We start from the raw sequence: 23232 nt of genomic DNA, 5'->3' as shown, positions 1-23232 counted from the left end.
CAAACATTATCTCAGTCAAGATTAGAATCATTGGTCACAAGAACCTACATATCCAAGATCAATATTGTGGTCGCAAACATTACGTCAGTCAAGATCAGATTCATTGGTCGCATGAAGCTATGTATCCAAGATCAATATTTTAGTCGCAGACATTACCTCAGTCAAGATCAAGTCCTTTGGTCGTAGACACTTCTTTCGTCAAGATCAAGCCCTTTGGTCGCAGACACTTCTTTCGTCAAGATCAAGCCCTTTGGTCGCAGACACTTCCTTCGTCAAGATCAAGTCCTTTGGCCGCAGACACTTCTTTCGTCATGATCAAGTCTTTTGGTCGTAAACACCACCTTCATCAAGATCAAGCCCCCTTGGTCGCAGACAACTCCATTATCAATATCAGAATGAAAAAGTTTGTTAGTCATCAATTGTCAAGAATCATTTCAGAGTTCATCAACTACCAGCTAAGTCAAGTATTTTCATTATTTTGTCAAAAAGATAAGGTACTAGTTCTATGTTCCAAAGTTTTAGGTTTGAGGGCTAGGTAATCTTTGAAAATTCAACCTCAATTAAATCATGGTCGCTAAAATCAGTGTCTTTGTTTTACATTAAAATTCACTTTCCAAGCTCTGTCAATAAGGGGTATTCTGTAAACACTCGATTTTTCACCCATGATTTAATCAAGGAAGATGACTGGAGTAACCATCCATGTACCAAAAAAAAATCATTCTTTCATTAGATACATCAAGTTGTTCTTGCATCACATGCATCAATTTGTTCTTGCATTACATGCATCAGTCTATTCATTACATATCATAACAACGATCTTGAAATTCTAACGGTCGCAACGGTGTGTTCGGTTTCTAAATCGAACCATCGAATTGAAAGATATCGCATGATCAAGTTTGTACGATCCACATGCATTTTTTTAGGAAGAGTCGATCACACACGATTAATTTAAACTAATTCTGATTGGTTGAACAATTAAAATTAATTTAATAATTTTGTGATTGGTTGATAATTAGTGTTTAAATTAGGGTTGCATGCATAGGAATAAAAGGGATAATTGGATAACAATAAAATTGTGGATAATCTGAACTTTATCAAGATTTATTTTAGGATATTTATCTACAGGATAATTTTTCTTAAAAATCCTAAATTATCCAGAAAAGAGACAAAAATCATGGATGGAGGATGAAAACACGTCTAGGTGCAAGGGCTGGTCATAAAACCCTAGAAGAGGAGTCCAAATGGCACCAGAACACGAAAGTACGTTTGGCGTTGGAGAGCCGAACAACACTTTAAAATTGCTGAATTCCCATCTTTTGGGCTTTGGCTCAATGGCTTTCGGGTGACAATAATGCACATCCTCTTCGACCTTTTCACAGAAGGATGCGTCTGGATTCTCACTTTAAGTGTCGTTGCTTATTTTTTAAGCACTCCAATCTCTATAGATAGAGGCTAGGTCTGATGATTTAGTAACTTTTTTTTATGCTCTGAGAGGCATACGTTTTGAGACCCTCAAATTGCTGATACATGTTGATTCTCTCTGAGATTTGCTGCTTAAATTAGGGTTTTTAGGTTTCAAAGATAACTGAATAATTTTCTTTGAACCCTAAAACATCCTTTCAAGAAAAAAGAGTGCTCATGCAGGAGGTTGCTTTCTAACCCTTTTGTTTTTATTTTTATCATGATGATGCATGTTTAATTATTTCAAATATTCATATTCTGACTTGTTAATTTAGATTATCAAAATATTTTCTTGATTCTTTTATTGTTACTATAATAATTTTTTTAGTTTTAAAGATCTACATGTACTTAACTCTTTTTATTCAAAATAAAACGGATCTACATCTTCCTTAGATGTAAATCTAAAATTTTCTTAGAACAAAAACGGATTTATATCTTCTTTAGATACAGATCTTATTTTTTATATGCATGCAGATTTTTGAAATAAAGAAAGAGATCATGTATTGTTTGTTGTTTGTTTTGTTTGGTCCATGTAGCATAAAATTATTTTATGAATGAGATCCTCTCCATAAAAAAATCTTTTTCAAATGGAAAAGAGATCTGATTTTTCTGTTATAAAAAACCATTTTTTATCATCATAAAACAAATTTGATCTTTTACAAAACTCAAAACCATTTTTTTTATCTCTTAAAAAAGAATATGAATTTTTTAACAAACCAAAAGACTTTGTTTTATTAAATGAAAAAAGATCTGAATTTTCTCTTCAAGAACCATTCTTTTTACACATACAAAAACAAATCTAATTTTATTTATTTATTTATATATTAGTCAAAATCAATTTCTTTTAATCATTAAAACATATCTGAATTTTTAAACAAGAAAGAGGATACATTCATAAATGGTTGTGTGGTTTTTTTTATTTCACATGTTCAACATATCATTCATAACATGCATAAAAATGATACATTGGTCACAAGAGTCTAGAAGACCAGACTCTGTCTAGATGGAATGGGTGCCTAACACCTTCCCATTCCATAACCTAGCCTCCAAACCTAGTTCTTTGGAATAGGTAGACCTAGGTCTTATCTTTGTTTTTATTTTTGGGTAGATTGTAACTAGGACAAAAAGCCATGTATTTTGGTAGGTTGTAACTAGGATCTAAAGCCATGTAATGTTCAAATTTTCAAATTTGTATCCCATTTTTATTCAATCAATGAAACGAAGCAATTCAGTTATGTATGTCTTATTTAGTTTTTCTTATTTTTTATGCATAAAAAAATAAGTGGCGACTCCACACCACTTACCCAAAAAGAGAGGTGCCTTAAAAAGCACACCACAATCTCTCTTTTTTGAGAGACAACTCCAAATTTGGCGAGGTCTCTCACAATGTGATTTAGTCATAGAAGATATAAATCATAAGTTCTTTGTAAACTCAGAATTTTAGTTCATAATCAGTGATGAAATTGGGCATTTCATTTGCGAAGACTATAACATATCAACTAAGATGATTTGTCTTGATCATGGAAGTGGAGACTTCTAGTTGATGTGTTGATATATTTTTAGCGTTAAGACATATTGAATTGGACCGCTGTGAGATTTATTATTTTCCTAACGACTGTCAAATGAATACTAAATCTCACGACTTCTATTTACCTGAACTCTTAATCCAGAGAGAATAATGGACCTGATCATGAGGTGTAGGTTACTTTGATATATCGGGAGTGAGATCTAAAGTCACGATCAAAACCTCAGTATGTTGGATAGTCGCATTTAGTGTTGATGGAACATATAATCTCAAGATGGAATCCATAATCTCTTAACGGAGATATAAAATATTCCCTTGAGATAAGTTTAATGGGTTTGGTTATTTAAAGTGTTAGGCCTAACCACTTTAGTAAGGAGTTACTAAAGTATATATTTATGAAATTGGATTTCATAAATATATGATGAATAACATTAAGGATTAAACCGAGTACTCAAGGATTAAGATGTAGTAATCTTCAAAGTGGTAGTCAATATTTATGACTTTGTATTACTACGAATATTTTATGAAGGGGTTGTATGTATAATAAAGTCTTGGGATCTAATTTGTTAATAAGGCCTAGAGTGCAATTATATTTATATAGTAGTATTAAATATAATTAATGGTAAGTTTAGACTTGTCAAGAGTTGACAGAAAAGCCCAAGGCCCATTGGAGCTAGAGTCTTATTTATTCTCTTTTGGTTCCACTACAAGCCACATGCTGAAACCCAATTGGAATGGCCCAAAAGGCTAGCCCAATTAGATAATCAGTTAGATATAAAGGGAGAAACATACAGAGTTATATGAGACATTATTGTGGAATGAAATGGTGCGTATGTGAGTGTAAGCCACTCTTTTATTCTCCCTTGAACACATACATGTAAATTGATTGAGAGACCACACTTCTTGGGCATAAAGTGGAATTGGAGTGAAGATTAAGAGTGTTCTCAAATACTTCTAATCTTTGGTTTTGAATTTCACGGCACCATGGTATGCTCTTTTGTTCTTAAATTCTGAAATTTACATAGTACTTGTTATCAATTGCGAATGAAGTAGATTCGTTAATTTTCTATTGCGTATGTTTTGTATGAGATACAAGCCATTTTTTTAAACAATTGGTATCAAAGCGGTCTTCACAGTCATCTCTCTTTTAGCAATGTGGAAGGTGTGGGTAGTGTTCCACCACCTCTTGGCAAGAGATTGCATTAAGATGGCACTCGCCGACCTCTCCGGTAGAATAGGAATAATAGGCTCAAAGCCAATAGTACGAATGTGAGGCGTTGTCTCCTCAACGAGGTCCCTGTACCATTTAGCCATGTGATTAGTACTGCCCCTACCAGAATATGGGGATGAAGCCTAAAAAAAGGAATATGATGACATTAGATTCACAATTAGGACCAAGGAACAATGGAAAAAGAGTTTTAGACTTCCAATGAGGTGCAAAGTGGTGTCAGAATCACATTTAGATGCAAAAATAATGAAGAAAAGTGTTAGATTTGCAATTGAATGAGAAACAGATGAAAAAAAGAGAGTTCAAAACGGTTAAGATAGGGTTTCTGCCTGACAATGTGCGTGCATAGGCCCAAGTCTGCGAACATAGGCACAAAGCATGCGTACGCCGATTGAAGTTTGTGTTTGCATAATCTCAAGAACATGCCACGTACGTATGAAGAGAGGTTGCATACGCATGAGCAAGAGCCGCGTATGCAAGCTCAAGTCCTCGTATGCACAAACCCACACAGAGAAGTGTTCTTCGACATTTTCAAACATATCTCCACCAAGACTCATCCTAAACATGTTCCTACTCGTCCTAAGGTGTTAGGTTTTCATCTAAACCCATCCCACAACAAAATCCAAGCATTTACAAGTCCAAAAACATATTAAAATGGAAGATTAGAGGAAAACTCAAAAATGAGAAAAAATGAAAAAACTCACCAATCTACCCCGGTCATTTGTTGAAAGATGATCTTTTGGCCAGTATGTCAACGGAGGGGACTCCATCAGCCTCACCACTCTAGTCCAATGAGTGAGGTTGAAAGCATCACTAGAGAGCACGTAAGAGGTCTTCTTGGAATTAGGTGCCATGGAAGAGACGAGGAAGTTTAGGGAGGGAGAGAGTTTCATAGTGAATGAGAGAAAAGAGAAATCAGATTGTGAAAGGGAGAGAGGGAGAGGACAAAAGCTTTTGTAGAGAGGAAAAAAAAGTTAAAGAGTTAGAGAGAATATGAAAAGGTGAGGAAGATGAAGAAAAAAATGGTTGGTAATGTAGACACCACATTTTGTACCTCTTACAACTCGGGCCCTCGTTCCCCAATGATACTCAAACTTTAATGCCTAAGGCTAGCTTAGAGCCTACTTAGATATTAAATTGACTTGAGAATTGTTAAAATAGAAAATATATCCTTTTAAATGAGCAAAAATCTATTTTTGGAAATAAAATGACCAAAGTGATCTTTGGCCTGCGTACATAGGCCAATGCTTGCGTACACAGGCGCATTCCTGCGTACGCAGCTAGAGTTTCAGAAGCATAAGAAAGTCAAGTTTTCTTCAACAATGGTTGAGGTTTGGAATATATCCCACATCGTCTGGGAGCCACTCCAAACCCCATTTTTTCCACTATATAAAGCATTACATGGTACATTTTCAAAACACGCAGAAATTCCACGAGAAAAACCTAAGATTCACTAGAAAACAGTGAATCAAAAGAGAGTTTTTCACAAAACATCCTAAAGTCATTTTTATTTGATTGAGATCTTTTTGGCCCCAATCCTTTTAGTTTAACATTGCAAATCACTATTTTATTGAATTGTGATAGATTTGACTGAGAGGTGTAGACACCGCATTTTATGTCCCTTACGACTCAGACCCTCGTTTTCCAATGATGCTCGAACTCTAAGGCCCAAGGCCAGTTTAGAGCCCAATCAAATATTAAATTGATTTAAGGAGTGTTAAAATGGAAAATATAACCTTTTAATTGAGCAAAAATCTATTTTTGGAAATAAAATGACCAAAGTGGCCGTTGGCGTGCGTACATGGGTCATGGTTCGTGTACACGGGCCAAAGCATGTGTATACATGCATATTCTTGCATATGTAGCTAGGGTTTCAAAAGCATAAGAAAGGAAAGTTTTCTGCAATAATGGCTGAGGTTTGGAATGAATCCCACATCGTTTGGGAGTGGTTCCAAACCCCATTTTTTCTACTATAAAAATCCTTGCATGGTGCATTTTTAAAACACACAGAAATCCCACAGGAAAAACCTAAGATTCACTACAAAATAGTGAATCAAAAGGTAGTTTTTCACAAACACTCTCAAGTCAATTTTGTTTGATTGGTACCTTTTTAGGCCCCAATCGTATAGTTCAACATTGCTAATCACTCTCTTATTGGTTTGTGAATAGATTTGACTAAAGGGAACGGTCAAAATCAAGCTTGGAAATCTTTTGTTTAAGGTATTCAGTCTAACCCTTCTTTTTCATTTTTTTTCTTCCTTTTCTATTTTTCTTTTGTGTTTTAATCTTGTTTTTGCTTATTTTATGTTTGTACATATTTGCTTAGATTAGCCCTTTAGTTCTTTTCATGTTTTGTGTATGTTAGGTTGTTAGTTTGTTGTTTTAAAGTTCTACTCTGTTTCTGTGTTATTAGGTTTTATGGGTAAGGATCTACGTACGCATGATCTAGCCTGCACACGCAGGCTTGATTCTGCGTACGCAAAATGTTGGATAAATACATGTTTGTATCGCATAGGAAACACACGCAGCAGAAAATTAACGGATCTACTTCATTCACAATTGATAACCTGTACTATGTAAATTTCAGAATTTGAGAACAAGAAAAGCGTACCTTGGTGCGGTGAAATTCAAAACCAAAGTTTAGAAGTACTTGGGAACACTTTTAATCTTCACTCCAATTCCACTTACGCCCAAGAAGTGTGGTCTCTTAATCAGTTTCCAAGGGAGAATAAGAGAGTGTCTAACCCTCACATACAAACCGTTTCATTCCTTATATGATCTTAATGAAAAACCCACTATTGAAATTCTGTATGTTTCTCCCTTTATATCTAACTGATTATATAATTAGGCTAGCATTTTGAGCCTTTACAATTGGGCTTAAGTGTGTGGCTTGGAGTGGGACTAAAAGGGACCAATAAGACACTAGCTCCAATGGGCATTGGACTTTTCTGTCAACTCTTGACAAGTCCAAAGTTACCATTAACTATATTTAATATCATTATGTAAATATAGTTGCACTCTAGACCTTATCTATAAATTATATCCCAAGACTTTATTATACATGCAACCCCTTCATAAAATATTCGTAGTAATACAAAGTCATAAATGTAGACTACCACTTTGAAGATTACTACATCTTAATCCTTGAGTACCCGGTTTAATCCTTTAAGTTATTCATCATATATTTATGAAATCCAATTCCATAAATATATACTTTAGTAATTCCTTACTAAAGTGGTTGGGCCCAACTTTCTAAATAACCAAACCCAATAAACTTATCTCAAGGGAATATTTTGTATCTCCAGGAAATATTTTGTATCTCCGTTAAGAGACTATGAATTCCATCTTGAGAATATATGTTCCATTAATACTAAATGTGGCTGCCCAACATACTGAGGTTTTGATCGTGACTTATAGATCTCACTCCTGATATATCAAAGTAACCTGTACCTCATGATGAAGTCCATTATTCTCTCAAGATTAAGAATTCATGCAAATAGAAGTTGTGAGATTTATTATTCATTTGACAGTCGTTAGGAGAATAATAAATTTCACAGCGATCCAGTTCAATATGTCTTAATTCTTAAAACATATCAACATACCAACTAGAAGTCTCCACTTCCATGATCAAGACAAATCATCTTATTTGATATGTTATAGTTTTTGCAAATGAAACGCCAAATTTTATCATCGAATACGAACTACATTTTGAGTTTACAAGGAACTTGTGATTTACATCTTCTGTAACTAAATCACATATAATGCATCTCATGGACTATGATAATGTCCTATTAGTTCATTTATAGATAGTCTCATGGACATAAATCGCATAATGTACTATGTAAGTTTCAGAATTTAAGAACTAGATAGCATACCTTGGTGTGGTGAAATTCAAAACAAAAGATCAGAAGTTCTTAGGAACACTTTTAATCTTCACTCCAATTCCACTTTACGCCCAAGAAGTGTGGTCTCTCAATTAGTTTTCCAAGGGAGAATAATAAAGTGTCTCACATACACATACACACTATTTCACAATAGTGTCAAACTCATAAAATTCTGTATGTTTCTCCCTTTGTATCTAACTGATTATCTAATTAGGTTGGTCTTTTGGGCCTTTCCAATTAAGCTTTAATGTGTGGCTTGGAATGGGACCAAAAGGGAACAAATAAGACACTAGCTCCAATGAGACTTGGGCTTTTTTATCAACTCTTGACAAGTCCAAAATTACCATTAATTATATTTAATACCATTATATAAATATAATTGCATTCTAGGCCTTATTAATAAATTATATCCTAAGACAATATTGTACATGCAAGCCCTTCATAAAATATTTGTAGTAATAAAAAGTCATGTATGTACACTGCCACTTTGAAGATCACTACATTTTAATCCTTGAGTACTCGGTTTAATCTTTTATCTTATTCATCATATATTTATGAAATCAATTTCATAAATATATACTTTAGTAACCAAACCCACTACATCTTAAATATATACTTTAGTAACCAAACCCACTACATCTTAAAAAGTCATAAATATATACTTTAGTAACCTCACTACTTCTTAAGGGAATATTTTATATTTCTGTCAAGAGATTATGAATTCCATCTTGAGAATATATGTTCCATCAACACTAAATGTGGTTGCCCAACATACTGAGGTTTTGATCGTGACTTTTAGATCTTACTCCTGATATATCAAAGAAACCTACACCTCTTGATCATGTCCTTTATTCTCTTAGAAATAAGAGTTCATGTAAATAGAAGTCGTGAGATTTATTATTCAATTGACAGTAGTTAGGAGAATAATAAATCTCACAGCGGTCCAATTTAATATCTCTTAACTCTTAAAACATATCAACACATCAACTAGAAGTCTCCACTTCCATGAGCAAGACAAATCGTCTTAGTTGACATGTTATAATCTTTGCAGATGAAATGCCCAATTTCATCACCGACTACGAATTACAATTCTGAGTTTACAAAGAACTTGTGATCCATATCTTCTATGACTAAATCACATACTATGCATCTCACGGAATATATGATAATGTCCAAATACTCATGTTACCATTATTTTAGATAATAATAAAACAACTTTATTAATCACAACATTATGTCATACATAATGTCTTACATAACATCGTACAATAGGATTTAAGGGCACTAATTCTAACAATCTCCCACTTGCCCAAAAGAATACTGTGCATTAATCTAACTCCCATTCCCTGTGACTCAAAAGTCATTTGCGGCAAGGCTTTGGTAAAGGGATCCACTAGATTACTTGCACTATCAATCTTTGCTACTACAACACTTCCTTGAGCAACGATGTCTTGAATAATGTGGTACTTTCTTTCAATGTGTTTTCCTTTTTTGTGATTCCTTGGATCATTGGAATGAGTAACTGCACCATTATTGTCATAAAACAATGTGATAGGAACTTGCTTCATTCTCACAACACCAAGATCATAAACGAATTTCTTGAGCCAAATAGCTTCCTTTGTTGCTTCACAAGCAGTAACATATTCAGCTTTCATGGTGGAGTCGGCAATACAATATGGCTTAACACTCCTCCAACTTATGGTTCCACTTCCCAAGGTGAACACACAACCTGAAGTGAATTTTCTGAAATCAAGATCTAACTGAAAATCTGAATCTATATAACCAATAGGTATCAAATCCTTATTATGGAAAACAAGCATATAATCTCTCGTTCTCCTTAGATACTTGAGAATATACTTTATAGCTTGCCAATGTTTAAGTCTTGGATTTGATTGATATCGGTTGACCATGCCAACTGAATAACAGATATCCGGTCTAGTTATAGCATGGCATACATGGGACTTCCCACTACAGAAGCATAAGGAATTTGTCTCATCATGAGTCTTAGGCCTTTGGTCATCAGACGGAGGAACTCCATGTCTAAAAGGAAGTAATCCTTTCTTCGAGTTATACATGCTAAATCGTTCTAGAACCTTATCTATATACCCCGCTTGTGATAAACCTAACATCTTATTCTTGCGATCTCGCCAAAGCTTGATCCCTAGAATAAAGTTAGCTTCACCCAAGTCCTTCATATCAAATTGGCTTGACAACCAAACCTTTACTGATGACATTACCCCTACATCATTTCCAATGAGTAGAATATCATCGACATAAAGCACTAGGAACATTACTACTTTGTCTCGATGTCTTTTTGTACACACATGGTTCATCAAGATTTTGTTCAAAACCAAATGACTTGATTTCTTGATCAAATCTGATGTTCCATGACCTAGATGCTTACTTAAGTCCATAAATAGACATTTTCAACTTGCATACCATATGCTCTTAGGTCTTTGCTATGAAACCTTCCGGTTGCATCATATAGATTTCTTCTTCAAGATTGCCATTGAGAAATGCAGTCTTGACATTCATTTGCTAAATCTCATAAACATAATAAGCAGCAATGGATAAGAGAATTTTGATAGATTCAAGCATGGCTACTAGCAAAAGAGTTTCATCATAATCAATACCTTCTTTTTGTATATACCCTTTCACCACTAGTCTTGCTTTAAAGGTTTCAACCTTTCCATCTATCCCTCTCTTCCTCTTGTAGACCCATTTGCAACCAACAGGTTTAATGCCATTAGACGCCTTTACAAGATCCCAAACTTGATTGGAATATATAGAATCTAATTCAGATTTCATAGCTTGGACTTAATGATGTGCATCTATATCAATCATTCCATCTTCATAAGTGTAGGGATTCGATTCAGCCTTTTCTGAGACAGTTTCATAAGTTTCTTCCAAACCTATAAATCTTATTGGAGGCTGAACAATTCTCCCACTACGACGAGGTTCCTATGTACTAATCATCTCATGAGTAATATCTCGTGGTATATCTAATACATCCACATCATCCTTAGTTTCAAGCATTGGTTGTTCAATTATAGGTTCATCTATCTCAACCAAGACAACTTTACTCCTAGGATTAAAATTATTCACATAATCATTCTCCAAATATTTGGCATCGGTGCTAACAAACACTTTGTTATCTTTATGATTATATAATAAATAACCCTTAGTTTCCTTTGAATACCCTAAAAACATGCATAGTTCCGTTTTTGCTTCCAACTTATCAGACTTCCCTTTCAACACATGTGTTGGACATCACCAAATGTGGAGGTATCTCATACTAGGCTTGTGTCTACTCCACAATTCCTTAGGTGTGTTAGGAACAGATTTTGAAGGAACTAAATTTAAAATAAGCATAGCAATTTTTAGTGCATATCCCTAATAGGAAACTAGTAAAGTTGAATAACTCATCATGGACCTAACCATTTCCAAAAGAGTCCTATCCTTCTCTTTGCTACACCATTCTGTTGGGGAGTTCCTAGTGCAGTCAATTGGGATACAACTAAACTCTGAACGTTCCCAAGAGCGTTCTTGGGTGGCTAACATGTTCCCAAGAGTATACCTAAACTCTGAACACATACTCTAGTAGTAAGATCAAAGGTCTTTCCTTGAAAGGATGCTATATTCATGGTTCCTGAATCATATAACTAGGTGGCGACTCCCTCCTTGTGTCCACAGTGGCGACTCCACTAGGGATAGTAAATTTAATTGCTATGCATCTTGTTTCTTATCCTTAATAAAAACTTTTTCAATACTTGTTTGCACACACATTCACTTGTCTTTTTGTCCCTTAACCTTGGTTGGTGATGAGTAGGAAGGTAGAAGGCTCTATTCGAGCCCAAATCTTCCGAAGTTCATCCCACCAACTCACAATCGGTGTCATCTCCTATAATGGGCCTTGAGTACGTTAAAGGTTTGCTACCAATCCACTATGGGGTTTACTTATGCCCTTGGTTGGATCATAGCCCACCTAGTTGTGAGTGACCTACTTATCTATCCTTTTAGCCTTAGGGAGCCTATCTAGACTAGAGAGATCTTAGATCCTATCATGAAGGGTAACTTATATATATCTCTTGTTTGTTCAACCATATATCATGTGTTCACCTAATTTTAAAGGACAAATAAAAGGTATAAAAATGGAAGGGGTGGCCCTAAAGTTATGGTATACCCTAAGAAGTTGTGAGATAAAAGAAAAAAAGTTCTCACATATAAGAGGTTTGTCCCTAAATCCAAAGGCATAACTTAACTTGAAAGGTTCATAAGATCATAGCTTAGTTGTTATAATGGGCCCAAGTGGGAGAAAGCCCTTTTGAAAAAGAGGACTTTAGGCCTAAGATAACATATACGCTTTGGACTTAGCATCCAACATCTTTTAAAGACAAAATGAAATTCCCTAATCTTGGCTCTCTTTGTTGCATCTAGGCCCAAAATGATGAGAATCTCATGGACTTTGAGAGGAAGGCTACAATGTATTCTAGCTAGAGAGCTATTTCAAGGAAAAATGATGAAATAATGAATAAAAGATGAAAAGCCCAAAAGTGATGAGTACCATGTAAGCCCAAGTTTAAGACAAAGGGTTGAAAATTTCTAAGTACATTCTAATGGAAGCCCACGAGAGTAAGATGAGAGCTTTTTGTAAATGGACCAAAGTCCAATGAAACAAGGAGCAAGGATCCATGAGAGGAAAGGGAGTAACATTGTAATTGGTCCTCCATTAAAATGTTTTTAACTTAAGAATTTTCCAAGAACTTCTAAAAAGTAAAAGGAACCTTTTAATTGGGACATGAGCTTAATAAAGATGGTGCTTCTTTTCAGGCATCATTGCAACACGAAAGTTGAGAAAACACGTCCCTACCCCCATTTGGATTTGAGAGAAAGTAAGGTGCTTAATCAAAATTGAGGACACACACCAAGAAGAAGGAAATCCCCAAGAAACAATGGCTACCTCCATGGAAGACCTAATGGTGCAAAGGATCCTTAAGGCCTTACACGAACATGGAGAGACTCTTAAGAAAATTGGAGGGTGCTTCACTAGGTTGGAGGAATCTAAGCTCAAGAAGTCCGCATATGTGGAAATCCATGCGTTTCCCTTCTCGCTCATGGGAGGTGCATCGAGATGGTACTATAGCCTTGATCCAAGCAAAACTAAGGTGTAGAATGAGCTAGTGGAGTTGTTTGTGGACCAATTCACCTTAAACACCATGATTGATATGACTCTAAGGGATTTGAAGACTACCAAGCAAGGTGTTGGGGAGACATTTTCTAAATACATGACTAGATGGAAGAACAAGGCATCTAGAATGGTCAATAAGCCAAATGAGAAGGACAAAATCAACATGATCATCAAGAACTTGATCCCGGTTTATAATAGTAGGCTTTTGTTATCGCCTATTAGCTCATTTGGAGAATTATGTGATTATGGGACAAGAATTGAAGATGCTCTCAATAATGGACAATTGGAGAAAAGGGAAAGCAAGTCTCCAACTAAGAAGACATATGGAGGAGGGACCACCACTAAAGCACCCAATCTCGTAAATGTAAGTGCCATCATAACCCAAAAAACACTAGCCTACCCAAAGAAAGCTCTCTGAGAGTTCTCTGACCTAGGATAGGGTACTACTAGAATACGATGGAGACTGATTGTGTGGACTATGTGAAAGGCTGCCACGATTTTCAAACACACTCCAACTTGAACCATGTACCACCTAGTGAGTTGTATAGCATGACTTATCCATGGCCATTCTTAGTTTGGGGCATAAATGTGATTGGGAGGATCGCTCCTAAGGCATCAAACAGGCATGAGCACATTTTAGTGGCAATTGACTATTTCACCAAGTGGGTGGAGGTAGCCTTCTATTCTGTGTTGAAGGCTAAGCATGTGGCTCAATTCTTAGAAAACATCATATTTCGGTTTGGGATATCCCAAGAGATCATTTCCGATAATGGTTCCTACTTTGAAGGTGAAGTCCGAAGGGTTATGGAAGAATATGGTATTTAGCATCACAAGTCTTCACCATATCGACCATAAGCTAATGGGGCCGTAGAAGTAGCCAATAAGAATGTGAAGAATATCCTAGCCAAGATGGTAGTGACATACAAAGATTGGGCCGAGAAGCTTCCATTTGCCTTGTGGGGTTATAGGAATTCTATCTGTGCATTGACTAGGGCAACACCTTACTCCTTGGTTTATAGTAGTGAGGATGTGCTTCCTATTAAGGTGGAGATACAATCTTTGAGGGTGGTAGTAGAAACTAAGGTCCTAGAAAAGGATCAGACTAAGGCAGGATATGAACAATTGGCTTTGATAGATGAGAAGATGGCTAGGGCACAATACCAAGCAGAAGGATACCAAAAAAGGAATGCTAGAGCTTTCACCAAGAAAGTGGAACCAAGAAACCTTAAAGAAGGGAACTTGGTCCTAAAGGTGCTTAGAGATGAGACTTTTAATCCAAGAGGAAAAATGAAGCCTAGATGGTCTGGGCCTTTTATCATTAAGAAGATTATGTTTGGAGGTACTACAAGAATCACAGATTTGGATGGGGAAGAGATGCTTTGCCCGATTAACATGGATGGGGAAGAGATGCTTCGCCCAAAAATACCACATTTATAACAAAAAATAAGAAGGAAAAAAAGCCTACTAATTTGAACACTCAAAAGGGCGGCCTAGATAAAAATTAAGGCAAAAGAACCCTGCTAGATTGAAAACTCGAAAGGGTGGTCTAGGCAAAAGATAAGGGAAAGACCATGGGCATGGCAAAAATTCCTGACGGGACGTCATACGCAAAAATTACATGGCAAAGGAAAAAGAAAAGAAAAAAAAAATGAGGTGACAATAAACAAAGATAATAAAAAGGAAATTCTCTCATTGCTCAAATTAAAAGATAATAATTTTGTTTTCATAGGGGATTTGAAACATTACAATCATTTATTAGATTCAAGAACAATTACATAAGAATCATAAAAGTGTAGGAAAGTAAATTTTAGGGCCCTTCAAAGTTGGTCATTCAGTCCTCCTTGCCTTCTTGCTAGTCCTCATATAAGCTTTCTCGTCCCTTAAAATCCACTTCATTTCATCCTCCAACCATTGCTTGTAGCTTGCAATAGGGTAGATGCATTTGGGAGGAACAATGTCTTTCGTCACCCTACGACGTGACCAAGCTTCACTAATCCTACCCAAGATTCTATTGGTGAACACTGTGGTGTGGAAGGCACCCTCGTCATTAAGTGCTCCTTGGCCCTCTCCAAATTGCCTTGAGATATGACAAGTGGAGTACTAAGAGCAGCATCGAAACCCAACTAAAGTTACACAATGATCGTTGTAGCAACTATGGACCAGGCTTGAGATATGCTACCATTCCATGACTCATTGAATGTCAGTCTCCTTAAGGCAAACCACAAGCTCCATGTACACTTCAAAGCCCATGATATTCTAAAGCCGACAGTCCCTAAGATTCCTAGAGAGGTAGGTGCTAAGGGGCACAGTAGGAGGTTGAAGCAATTGAAGCTTCTCTTGTAGCCATATTTGAAAAAAAGTAAAAATAAAAAATAAAATAAAAAGAGAGAAGAGAAGATAAGGAGAAAAGACAAATAAAAGAAAAGAAAAAAAGAAAGAGTGGAAAGCATGAGTGAGAAAAAAATAATAAATAATAATGAAAGACGATATAAGGTGCCTCGATGGGTTGAAAACCGAAAAGCAATCCATGCAAAATTAGAGGAATCTTGCTAGGTTGAAAACCTAGGAAAAAGTTAGAGATTATACCTGAAGAAGAGGAGGACTGCCCGCAAAGAAGCCTGCTTCCTTCCTCTGAAAGGCATCCAAACCATTGAGGGTTTTTTTCCAAGATCAAGCCTACTGAATTACTTCTCTTTAGCTCATAAGCCACCATGCACATCCGAAGATCCACACAATATGACTTTTGGACCAAGAAATACCTTGCAAAGGCACATAAGCAAAAGACATGAAGGTCCGAACTGGAAAAGTAATCAAAGACCAGCCTAAAGTTGAGTTTGTCAAAGACACACCACCTATTGGCTGTGGTTTTAGGGATGCCCAACACAACTCGCAGCAAGGAAGGAAGATCCCCACCCATGGTAGGAAAGATGATATCATCAATCTCTAATTCACCCATGATGGTAGCAAATTTCTCGATAGAGAGGCATAATTGAAGTGGAATACATGTTGAGAAGGAACCCAATAGTTAGCAGCAGCACGAAGAAGAGGCTTATCCATCCTAATTTGATGGTAAAGGGAGATGCAAGAAAGGCCATAGGGAGCAACGGAATCCTTGAAATCAGGACCAAGCTTCCTAATCCAAGTGGAGACATCAAGAGGAGAATTTTTTGCCATTGGGAGACCTCAAAAAAGTGTTCTTTGGGTTGCAAATCCGTTGGTGAGGGTTTTGGATTCAAATGGCTACTTTTATTATACCTAAGCAAGTTGGCTAGGGTTTTTCTGATTCACGGCTACGTATGCAGGTTCATCTCCACATACATACGACGCTTGGCAGAAACCCATAGTCCCCTATTTTGATAAGATTTTTCCTACTCCAAAGCAATCCTAGGGTTCTTGTGACCTAAAAGAATCATTCAATACGCATTCCAAGCACAAGATTGCAAGCATCAAAGAAGCAAAGTTGTATAGAAACATACAATTTAATATTACCTTGTAAATTATGTGCTAAGTTCCAATCAAAAGCATAAATGTAAAAAGATGTTCTTAAATACAATCATTTGTCTAAAAAAAAAAACCCTAATGTCTGCTAAAGGGAATAAAAAAAAAAATTAAAAGCAAAAAGAAAAGAAAAAAAGTTGTGTGCTGTATATATGCTGTGATTACAAGTAATCAACGGTGCTACCTCTTCCTAGGCTGGTAGCTAGGAGTCGCCTCTGAGTCCTCGTCCTCACCACCATCACCATCATCATCATCACCACCGCCTGGGTGGGCCGCTCCACTAGGACCAACAGACACCTCACCCTCTCTGCCAAATATAGAGCCCTTAAGCCTGCTCCTTTAAGGGGTCAGGTAATCTCCGTAGTAATGAAAAGGGCAAGCTCCATGTTTTGAGTAGCAAGAAGGGATTGGCCAGCCCATGGGGCCCAATTTACCTATAAAGACACAAGGTTAGGAGGAGAGTATTCTAAAGGTAATGCATAAAGAAGCTAGAACTCTTAAATTTACCTTATTTGAAGTTAACCTCATAAGATGCGCCTTCACTTGAGGAAAAAAATCCCTCAGAACTAGGTCGGTGCCTGGAGTTATAAGGCCATACCTAACCACCCACCGCTACCAAAAAAAAAAAAAAAAAAAACACACAAGCCACAGGTTAGATGCAAGATGACAGTTTGCAAGATGACAGATGCAAGCTGATAATTTTCAAGTAGTATAGTGTGCAAGACTACATGCTACAAATGAAAATTTAAAGAATGAAAAGAGAACCGACCTCAAGGAGCTTCCAAGGCCTTACAAGCTGCCATAAAGTGCCCCAGTTAAGAGTGTCAAGGGTAGAGTAAAGATAAGCAAGACATACTTGCCCCCAGTTGGCCCTTCGCGCCTCCCTAAAGTCTTGGAAGAGGGTTAGCCACCTCAAGGACACCGTTTGCCCACCATTGGCAAAGACATAGTCCCTCAACAAGTGTTAAAGGAAAGGCCTAGCCATACGAACACATTCTTCCAGAGTCCACTATGGGAGAAACATGTAATCCGACACCAAGTTGAAGTAGCAAATGGTCTTAGTGGAGTACTTCCTCCCCAACATGTCGATGCCTAGCTGGACGCCTGACACATTGTCCAAACTGATGATGGCCCCCTCGAAGCTAAGACTAGTTATGCGATAAAAGTAGTTGGGAGTCACCATCATCTCCCACTTAGTAATATGAAAGGTGTGGGTAGTGTCCCACCACCTTTTAACAAGGCATTGCACCAAGGTGGCACTTGTAGACTTCTTCGAAAGAAGACCGATGACAGGCTCAAAGCCCGCTTCATAGATATAGCCCCTAGTTTCGGGGGCAAGCAGGTTGAACCATTCCACCACCTTATTGGTGCTTCCCCTACCAACATAAAGGGATGATGATTGCAAAAAGAAAGAGGACAATAGATTCATGATTCAAGTGAAATATTGGAATATGGTGTTTTGATGCAAGAGTGAACATGAAAAGAATGATATACTAATATTCAAATGCAAAAATGACAAAAAGATGTGTTAGAATTGCATATGGAAGTGAAATGGTTGAAAGAGTGAAAATGGGTAGAGTAGGGCTTCTACCAGGCATCTCACGTACGCAGGTCAAAGCCCACGCACATAGACAAGACCCTGCTTACGCAGGTCCATTCCCATGTATGTAAAATCTCAAGAACATATCTGTGTACACAAGAATAGAGCTACATACGCATGAATGCAAACCCTCTAGGGTCATGAGGGTTTGCCCACGTATGCAGAATCTCAAGAACATACCTACGTATGCAAGAACAGAGTTGCGTACACATGAATTCAAACCTTCCAGGAATTCATGCGTACTCAAGAGCAGATTAGGTCTAGGAACCATAAATATAGCGCCTTTCGTGGAAGGACTGATCTTACTACCAAAGCATGTGTTCGAAGTTTAGGTGTGGGAATAGGAAGGTGTTAGGCACCCAACCCCACCCCACCCATCCCATGAGTTAGCTTCCACTCATTGTGTCATATGTCTTAATCTTGTTAAAGGCATATTCAACATCGTTATTCTAGACTCACACACACACTACCATACATCTACGCAAACAACATGACATCCCAAACTATAGAATACATCTATCATGCATATCATATCAAAAGCCTAGCATACATCTATCATGAATCTCAAATCAAAACACATCGAAGGCAGCATGCAAATAAGCATATATCATTCTCAAGGCAGAAACATAGACATGGTTGGGTATCTAAACATCCAACCAAGCATGTTAAACACATATCAAATACATATTCCCAAACGAATGCATGTTCATATGAATGCATAACTTACTTTACTTACCTCACTACACCATAGCACCTATGCATCAATGCATGGTCATATCATATGCATCTTTATGGCATATCAAAGAATTAATTAGAAAGAAACCCCAATCCAGCATGTGAAGAGCAACCAAAAGCATAAAATAAAACAAAGTAAAGGCATACTATATAAGAGAAATAAAGAAATAGAATCAAAATGGTTTGGATTAAGGTTTCTATGCATGAGTATGTGTGCGCATAGATAGGGCCTGCATACATAGCCTAGTTGTATGCGTACGATACTTTGAGTATGTGTGTGCATGCAATAAGCATGCATACGCATACACACCCTAAACCCTAACCCAGAAAACAAGAGCACAAAATAGAGCCAAAAACTTAAAATAAGAACCATACATACATAAAACGATAAAGCAAGGAAAACCTAATTTAAGCAAGCATGTTAAACATATATAACAAATAGAACAAGGGAAAAGAAGATCGAAACAGAAGAAAAAAAAAAACTAGAACTTGTTCCTCAAAGCAACAAAACTTCTTAGCTTGATTTTGATCGTTCCCGTTAGCCAATCTATTCATAATCAAACAAAAGATGATTAATAAACTTGAAACTTGAAGATCAAGGCCAAAAAGGCCTAAATCAGAAAAGAATTGACTTGAGGATGTTTTGTGAAAAACTCTCTCTTTGATTCACTATTTCTAGTGAATCTAATGTTTTCCTATAGGATTTTCCATGTTTTGAAAAGCTACTATGTATGGCCTTTTATAGTTCAAAAATAGAGGTTTATAACGAATTCTAGACGATGTAGGATTCATTCCAAAACCCAAAATTCAATGCAAAAAACTTTTCTTTCATAGTTTCTAGAACCCTAACATGCCTACGCATACTCATGTATGCGTACGCATGCATGAAGCATGTGTATGCAGAGCCTGAGCATGTGTGCACATGCGCGTGTATGTGTACACATGCCTTAGGGTTTTCGTGGTCTTTATTTTCCAAAAATAGCTTGTTTTATTTAAAAGAAAAGTATTTTCCAAAAATCTAGCTTTAAGACCAAAAATTGTTTCCACCTCAAGCATGAAATCCAAGATTTGATAGATAATGGGACTCTCCCAAACCCAAACATCCTTATTAAGCCAAACATTTGGAAGAACTATTTGCCCGATTATCACCGAGCTCCTCCCCCATATTAGAATTGGATGCAAGTGGAAGAGGCCGGTTGTGTTTGCTCGAAATTGATAAAGAGAGTAGAGGTCAATACGATGGAAGTTCAAGGGATATGGGATGAAGAAGATGAAGCTCTAAAGAGTGCAGTGGCTATATGGGGAATACTCCTCAAAGGGATGTCCAAATTGAAGAAAATGATCCTGAAAGAAGATGTGGCAAACATCACTAGAAGTGGGAAGCATTACAAAGCATCCTTTTTAGAGAAAGATCATCCCAGTAGGAATATGGAGGATAGGCCAAAGCCCAATAGAGCCCAAAGGAAAATAGGAGAAGGAAAAGGAAGATAGGGTTTTAACCCAATTGAAGAAGACTCAAGCTCATGTGTCTATATTGGGTTTGCTAATGGCCTTTCATAAGCACCTCAGTGCTTTGTTGGATGCTTTAAATGGGAAGGAAGTACCCATAGAAACTACACCATAGGAAGTTCTATCTCTTATGGGGGTTGAGGCCCCATCCCATTCTTTTCTCACCATTTTCGATGAAGAACTTTCTACTGAAGGAGACACTCATTCTAGACCTTTGCAAATCACCATCGAGTGCATGGGTGCCAAGGTTCTAATGGTGCTTATTGATAATGGATCCGCACTGAATGTCTGCCTATTTAGAATTGCCCTCTTGGTAGGCTTGGACTAGGAGACTATCAATCCCTCTTCTTTGACTATTAGAGCATATGATAACACTTCACGAAAGGTTATGGGGACTTTCAAAGCACCCTGAAAAATTGGCCTATTGTAAACAATCATGGAATTTCATTTGATGGACATCACCCCTAACTATAACCTCCTCTTATGGAGAGCATGACTTCATCACATTGGAGCTATTCTTCTACTTTGCAACAAAAAATGAAAATCCCATAGAAAGGAGGAATTGCTGTGGTACTGGCAATGGTGAGATCCTAGCACCTGTCTATGGACTTGAAAAGGGTGACAATGAGTTTCAAATGAGTGATTTTGAGTTTGTGAACATGGTTGATTATGGATTGAGGGATGAGAAATACACTACAAATTTGCTCCCATATTGTAGCCATAACGTGATTGCAATGATGAAGAGAATGGGGTACATGCTGGGCAGGGTCTTGGAAAAGAAGAGGGGTTACTGAATTCCCCGACTTCAAGACTCAACTAACCAAGGAAGGTTTGGGACTCTTTGAAGGCTACAATGTAATAAAAAAGAATCTTGGTACCCTAAATGGGAACCTGTGAAGGAAGGAGGAGACTTTCCTTTTTGTGGCTTTCTCGAGCTTTGGGTGGATAAGGACGAAAAAGTCAATCTTGATTGGGAGATGTTCTTCAATGAGAAGCTCACATTCAAAGAAAAACTACTGTGGTGATCAAGGAAGTTCAAGAACAAGTCAACTAGATGGACTAAATGGATGCTGAAGCAATGGAGGTTATGCTGAAAGTGGAGGAGGAAGTTCTCGCCATCACCATCGAGGAGCCAAGTGATCCTTCTACCTTTATCGTGTCTACTGATAGGCAACTTAGCAATTGGACTTGGGTTGGGTTTTCCAAGAATATGGGAAAGAAATTTTGTAATGCAAGTTCAAATGTACTTTTTAACATTTTCAATAAGATGAATTTTGATTTGGCTTATTTTGATGCATCCCCTAAGATTGAAATTCTGCACTTAAATGATTTTAATGAATTTGAAAATGAAATTAATAAACAATTGGAAAAGAAAATTAAACCTATGGAACTAACTTTTGAAATTCTTAATTTGGACAATGATGAGAATCCATGCCTAATTAAAATTGGCTTAACCCTGAATGAACAAGAAAGAAAAGATCTTCAAGAACTTCTCACTAAATTCTAGGAAAGTGTTGCCTAAACAAAGGAAATTAGCTAGAACCTAAACAATACCAAGCAAACTTATCACGATAAGCATAAAGCTTGGCATTGTGTCTAGTTATGAGTTAGGGATTGCTAACTAAGCAATTAATTACGCAAGCCTAAGTATTTAATTTCATCAATAATATATTCCACTTCCAAAGTTTCTCAACAAATTAATTTACAAGGCATAGACTCCAATTTGTAGACTTAAATCATTCATAGTATTTTTCTTAACATCAAAACCTCAGCACTTTATAAGTGGTTCTCACAAGATTTACACCACATCAACAAGAGAGCCATGATACCAAAAATCACAATATCCTCCAAGACTAACAATTTAAATCTTTAACTCGCTCCAAATAATAAATAAAAATTATATTCACCATCTGTTTCACATTAAAAACCAAAACCCCCAAATCTTCACCACTTAGATAGCCACCATTGTAAAACTATAAACCCACTCATCAAATAATTCTACTGTTAGGAAATTTAGATCCTGGTTGATAGAATTAACAAGTTTTAAACCTAAGTTGTTAATTAGATTTATTATGAATAAAAAATCAATATCATGCACAATGGAAAAGTAAATAAGACAAGATATGATGACCCAAGAAAACCAATGAAACAAACTAGTTTCACAGTAAAAAAACCTGGGGGGGAACCTTCATGAAAAGCAATTTACTATAGTAAAGAGAAGTTTTAGATCTAGTACAAAACCTTTTTCCTTAGACTCTACAATCTCCATAGATGAACTTACAGTAAAAACCTTCTACCACTTCAGAACCTCTGAACTCTCCAATATATGAACGCCACAATTTTTGATACACGGCTCCTAGTACGTGACTCACTCCTTTGGACGAATTCCAGTACGTGACTCACTCACTAACTTGAGAAAGAAGAATGTTGGTTGCAAAGTTCTTCACTTCATCAACAATGAAGATCAAGAAGCACTTGGTTACAAAACCCTAAGACACAAAGATGCAGTAGCTTCTACAAAGATAATAAGGCATCGGCCACCTTTTGCATGTGTTCTCCTTGTATTCTCTTATGTGACGGCTTTTAAAATAAGCCTTATATATG

At 36.8% G+C, this 23232-nt stretch overlaps 2 protein-coding genes across 2 annotated transcripts; both read left to right on the top strand.

Moving 5' to 3' along the window:
- Nucleotides 1–13742: 13742 nt before the first annotated feature.
- On the top strand, nucleotides 13743–14111 carry LOC142616500 (uncharacterized). Its single transcript, XM_075789341.1, has one exon. The coding sequence runs from the start codon at nucleotides 13743–13745 to the stop codon at nucleotides 14109–14111; it is 369 nt and encodes a 122-aa protein (XP_075645456.1).
- An 84-nt stretch (nucleotides 14112–14195) lies between these two features.
- LOC142616499 (uncharacterized) lies at nucleotides 14196–14723 on the top strand. Its single transcript, XM_075789340.1, has one exon. It carries the CDS (start codon nucleotides 14196–14198, stop codon nucleotides 14721–14723), a length of 528 nt encoding a protein of 175 aa, XP_075645455.1.
- The last annotated feature ends 8509 nt before the right edge of the window (nucleotides 14724–23232 follow it).

This window comes from Castanea sativa, chromosome 11 (genome assembly GCF_040712315.1).
Source record: "Castanea sativa cultivar Marrone di Chiusa Pesio chromosome 11, ASM4071231v1".
Classification (NCBI taxonomy): domain Eukaryota; kingdom Viridiplantae; phylum Streptophyta; class Magnoliopsida; order Fagales; family Fagaceae; genus Castanea; species Castanea sativa.
This window is presented reverse-complemented; position numbering and strand designations above follow the sequence as displayed.

Coding starts and splice junctions, on each gene's coding strand:
- LOC142616500 (XM_075789341.1), top strand. CDS start 13,743: ATGGAGACTGATTGTGTGGACTATGTGAAAGGCTGCCACGATTTTCAA.
- LOC142616499 (XM_075789340.1), top strand. CDS start 14,196: ATGGTAGTGACATACAAAGATTGGGCCGAGAAGCTTCCATTTGCCTTG.